The sequence below is a fragment of the Ictalurus punctatus genome, chromosome 10, assembly GCF_001660625.3.
Source record: "Ictalurus punctatus breed USDA103 chromosome 10, Coco_2.0, whole genome shotgun sequence".
NCBI classification, from domain to species: domain Eukaryota; kingdom Metazoa; phylum Chordata; class Actinopteri; order Siluriformes; family Ictaluridae; genus Ictalurus; species Ictalurus punctatus.
In genome coordinates, this window is record NC_030425.2 from 3,192,548 (window position 1) to 3,197,656 (window position 5,109).

At 35.8% G+C, this 5,109-nt stretch overlaps 1 protein-coding gene across 16 annotated transcripts; it reads right to left on the reverse strand.

The window, feature by feature from the left end:
- Positions 1 to 865: 865 nt before the first annotated feature.
- Positions 866 to 3,878, reverse strand: glrx2 (glutaredoxin 2). 16 transcript variants are annotated; one of them, XM_053683233.1, is made up of 5 exons: positions 3,815 to 3,838; positions 3,623 to 3,649; positions 3,138 to 3,204; positions 1,394 to 1,570; positions 866 to 1,235 (listed from the first exon to the last, which is right to left on the reverse strand). In XM_053683233.1, exons 3-5 carry the CDS (start codon positions 3,201 to 3,203, stop codon positions 1,077 to 1,079), a joined length of 402 nt encoding a protein of 133 aa, XP_053539208.1. In that variant the 5' UTR covers position 3,204; positions 3,623 to 3,649; positions 3,815 to 3,838; the 3' UTR covers positions 866 to 1,076. The 16 variants fall into 16 exon arrangements, with proteins under 16 accessions (XP_053539208.1, XP_053539211.1, XP_053539212.1 ...); XM_053683236.1 differs by having other exon boundaries at positions 1,394 to 1,531; positions 3,815 to 3,837; XM_053683237.1 differs by lacking the exon at positions 3,815 to 3,838 and adding an exon at positions 3,781 to 3,814 and having other exon boundaries at positions 1,394 to 1,531.
- Positions 3,879 to 5,109: the final 1,231 nt, after the last annotated feature.

Below are 5,109 nucleotides of genomic sequence, written 5' to 3' on the forward strand. Positions count from 1 at the left end.
TACTTTTCTAGAACCTCTTTGCAGAATAAATTCTTTGTTGCTGCAAGCTTTTCTTCTGTCTTGGAATAAACTTTGGCTTATGTTTTTTATTTTAAGACTCTGCATGCATACACTTTGACAATACCACCAGATTTACCACTTAGAACACCTGTAACATTTGAGCATTTTATGATGTCAGTAACATACACTATATGGCCAAAAGTTTGTGCACACCTGACCATCACACCTACATATATTCCTTCCCCAAACTTGCCACAAAGTTGGAAACACACAATTGTATAGAATGTCTTAGTATGTTGTACCATTAAAATGAGTAGTTATGTGTAGTTAAATGGGCTAGATTCTGGTTCACCCCACATCACTGAGTTCAGAGCGAAGTGTGTTTAGTTTATCAGGAATCAGATGTTATAACAAGGATTATAGAATCTGATGAAGAAATCAATGAAGGTTTATGAAAAAGCTTAATACATAAGCCAGTTTACATTATGACAAAGAATCACTAATGATTTCATTATGCTGCATCAACAAACATGCACGTTAACTTTGTGCCACACTGTATGAGGTACAGCAGAATGTTGCCACACTTGCCTTCCTAACTGATTACCTTGCCATTGCGACATCTTTTTTGGATAACAAAAATCCCATTGCAATTGAGCATCTTGACATCAAGTTAACAAAATTTGTTTAAACCACACCCACTAAACATCCCTAACAGACACAGAAGTGTACGCAATTAAACAAGAACCCATACAACAGACATAAAGATGGACTGTAAGTATTGAGTGTTTGTATGTAGCAATATTTTATCATCTTCAGAGAGTTCATACCGTATATTTCCACATGTCTGTCAAAAAGAAAATTCATATTTTATTGCACTATTACTTTATTTTAAAAACTATACACGAATGAACAGTACTGAGGTAGGAACATTTTTTTAACAACAACAAGAACAACAAAAAAGACCAAAATACACCACTTATGCCGGATAGCAGTTATTAGTTCTTTATCTCAGTATTCGCTGATTTAATTCATCTGGACTGCAGGAGGATGGTAATAGTGCATAAATTAATCAACAGTCATGAAGTATATTGCCCACTCCCTGATCCTTCTGAAGCATTATTCAGGCAGCATGGGTTACACTTCTCAATGAGTGGCAACAGTTTGCCCTGTTCATGAAGCTGTCGCGTATCAGAGCCTCCTCCAATGCACTGTCCATTGACAAAGACTCTTGGGACCTGAAAGAAACCAGACAATTTAAAAGCCATTTAAACCATTTCAAAGCCAACTTAGCTACATTTATTTGATTTTTGTATCGTTGTTACATTGTACAGCCTTAAGTTAGCCATGTAATTTATACAATGACAACGCACATAAATGAACACGAATGCCTTACCGTTCTGGCACCGGACATTTGTGCTAAAGCCTCTTGAAGCTGTTGGCCGTTATGATGTTCATCCAGTTCAATCACCTTATAGGAAGCTCCTATTTGATTAAAGACATTCTTGGCCATCTTGCAATAAGGACACGTTGTCTTGGAGAATATAACGACGCAGTTATGAGACACCACATCCTAAATGCGGGGGGGGGGCATGTAAGGTATTAAACATGACAGGGTGTTATAGGTAAAAGATTTGTGTCGGGGTAGTGGCATCACACTACCTGAACATTCTTGTACGCATTTGTACGCAAAACTGTATACGGTATCATAACGAAGGCAAACTGTATGTTCGTCTTTGTTATGGTACCGTATACAGTTTTGGGTGTTTTTATTTAATTTTTTACGAACGCTTTAAGTGCAGTTGATTATTTGTAATGCTATACGTGCAAATAGACGACTGCTTGAAGCCGTGGGCTGCGTCTCAAACCGCGTACTTACCGTCTATATAGTAGCCGTGATACATGTATTTTTCCCCCACTACAGGCAAGTATGCGGTTTGGGACGCAGCCGGACTCTCTTGTTTGCCGTAAAACGTAAAACTGCCGTGTGTGATTGTGTCCTGTCGCAAAATGCAGTGAAAACTCCCACACGACGTTCATAATGTGATTAAGGTGTTTACATGTCTGTAATATACGTCCATAATGCGACTAAAACAGGAATACTCCACACGTCTTAATTCGATTAGAGCTTACTTCGATTATGACCTTAATTAGATTAAGGTAATTAAAAATTGCTGTTTACATGGTAGTTTCTTAGAGTATGGTCTTAATCGGGTTAAGAGTGAATTATTGTTGTCCATGTAAACGCACTGAATGTGAATTACTCTTCCCATAACAGCAGGTCCTGAAGTGTTTTTTTTTCCTCTTACACCACAGTGACTTAGCCAACAATTACAATTTCTAATCATTTATTAATGAATGACATGCCAGGGTTTGTAACATTTACATTTAGTTTTATGTGACATAAATGAGACAAGTTAGTTCCTGTTATCACTTATAACAGCTAAAGCACTCACAGTGAAAACTCCTCCCATAAATGTGAAACAAACATCTCCTAACAAAAAAACGTGATTATATCGATACGCTTTTCTTTGTTAATTAACAACACGGTTTTTAAGACTTAGATTATACAGATCAGGGGTTCTCAAAGATTTTATAACCACGGAGCCCTTTAAGTGTAAAATAAATTCCAGGGTACAGTACAGATTTATTTAATGAACATTATTTAAATGCGTAAAATAATATTATACCGATTTGTTAAACCGATAGAGGTTTCCGTTCCTAAACTTTCCATATTTAAATCATTTATAGGTGACTTTTTTGGTTTTGAGTCATTGGGGTTTGGATTAAACCCATTCAATCCAAGTGACCAGTCCAACTGACCACCATATAAGAACTCGGACCTAAATACTCGTTAGTAAATAAATAAATAAATAAAATTCTTATAACCGTTGCTACTTAAAAAAATTATATATATATATATATATATATATATATATATATATATATATATATATAAGGTCACACACCAGAGCCCACTTTGAGAACCACTGATGTACCCAGCCGCCCTACAAGTCCATGTACATGAGCTGTCATGAGCGCATTAAAACAAGCTTGTTAGATAAACTGCAGTCAGATCTGCTGTTAGGGGAAAATTCTGACATCATACATCTGAAATCAGTGAAGAAAACAATGCTTACCTGTATAAACTGTATATATGTCTGGTTTGAAAACCTTCCAGCACTAGTGGACATGAAGTTTCCCATCCTAGACATATAACACACAGCCTTCGTTAGGATTAGTTCAGAGTGACACAAGCAGAAAACAAGCTCTATTAACACAACTGTAGGAATTTGAACCTTGCTGGATGATAGGAGAAGCATGAAGCTGACGCAAAGGATAAAATCAGCGTTAAAATAACGAGTTTAACTACTTGAACCATCTTTCGATGCTGTAGTTGAGTAAGACGCAGCAGTGTGAGAAGGATTGTCTAAGTACAGCTCATCTGATTATGGGGAGAGATTACCGTTAAAGGCTCCTCAGATACTGTTACTGACCAATTCATGAGCTTCACTGCTTTAGTTCTGTTGTATGAGAGTCAAATACATGGCAGAAAGTGTGACAGTCTATCGGGCAGGTTTAAATGAACAGTGTGAGGGTGTTTGAACTGCAGCAAACGACTTACTGAGAGCGAGAACACAGCGGTCATACACTGTTAAAAGGACACCATGATAAAAGACCTTTGAGTTAGGCTGTAAACCTTTCCCGACTCGTACATACAATAATAATTATTTTTTTAAGATTCCGATTTTAACAGGTTACATAAAACAGTGGCTATTTTACCTTTTTTTTGTTTTGTTTTGTTTTTTAATCGTACCTGCTCTGTAGCATTTATTTTACGTCCGGGTCACTTTTAGCAGAATTTGTTTTCAAAATAAAAGTCTCTCTTTTTTTTTTTTCTTAAACAAATAAGTAAATATGCATATTGTTGTATAATGCTCACACCCCCACCAACAGATTGTTGAAGATATAGTATACACAAATATGACATATTGGTTTAAACTATTGACATTATAAGGGGCTGACAATTTTCTCCATACAAAATTATATTACACTCAATTAACGTTGTGGATTTTTTTGTTTTTACTTTTTTTAAAAAACTTTTTTTTTTTTTTTTTTTTTTTTGTCTTTAGGAGTTTAATAATCAAAATAAAACATGCTCTCTCTCTCTCTCTCTCTCTCTCTCTCTCTCTCTCTCTATATATATATATATATATATATATATATATATATATATATATATATATATATATATATATATATAGCTATATATATAGCTATATATGTATTTACTAGTATATAAAGTAAAAGCTCAAACAGGGTTTGCATTCTCCTAAAATAGTCAATATAATAATCGAAACTGCAGCTACACTGCTTCATCAACTAAAGATGACATTATAAATAAATAATGTTTATTGTTCATTTATTAATGAGATTATATAAATAATAATAATAACAATAATAATAGTAGTAGTAGTAGTAGTAGTAGTAGGCAAGGGAGCCATCCGGCCTGCAGTTGACCATGCAACCACCAACCAGCCCAAATCCAAACCCAGTGAGAGAGGTAATCCGAAACCTCCATCTTTGCCCCTATTATATGAACCACGTCGAATTTGGGTGGCTGAAGTGCCAGATACCAATGAGGGATCCACTTTCTTATCAATTTGGGGATGCACCTGCCCATGGCCCAAGTGGGAACCCAGATGCTGTACTTTCACCCATCCAATTACACACTTCTCTGGATTTGCTGTGAGTCCCGCCCATCTCAAGGATCTCACAACAGCTCTCAGATGTTTCTGCTTCCAGTCATTAATGTAAACGATAACGATATCTGAATAATCAGTGGCATATGCTTGGTGTAGGTGGAGTATTCTGTCTACGAGACAATAAAATATTGCTGAGATTCCAAACAAACCAAACAGAAGGTTTACAAATTGGTGGAACCCAAACAGAGTGGAAAAAGCGGTTTTTAATGGGATATTGGAGTCAAGGGAATCAGTCAATATCTCTTGGTTAAATCCAGTGACATATAAAAATGAGCCACGTCTAACCTATTAAACAATTCATCAATACTTGCAATTGCAATTGCCATCAAAAATGGACCAACTTGTT

Bases quoted from the DNA above. Each gene is read 5' to 3' on its own strand.
- glrx2 (XM_017477793.1), bottom strand. From the start codon at position 3,379: ATGGTTCAAGTAGTTAAACTCGTTATTTTAACGCTGATTTTATCCTTT. The intron at 1,571-3,137 runs GTAAGCATTGTT...CCCCGCATTTAG, and splicing joins CATATATACAGTTTATACAG to GATGTGGTGTCTCATAACTG. The intron at 1,236-1,393 runs GTAAGGCATTCG...GGTTTCTTTCAG, and splicing joins AAATGTCCGGTGCCAGAACG to GTCCCAAGAGTCTTTGTCAA.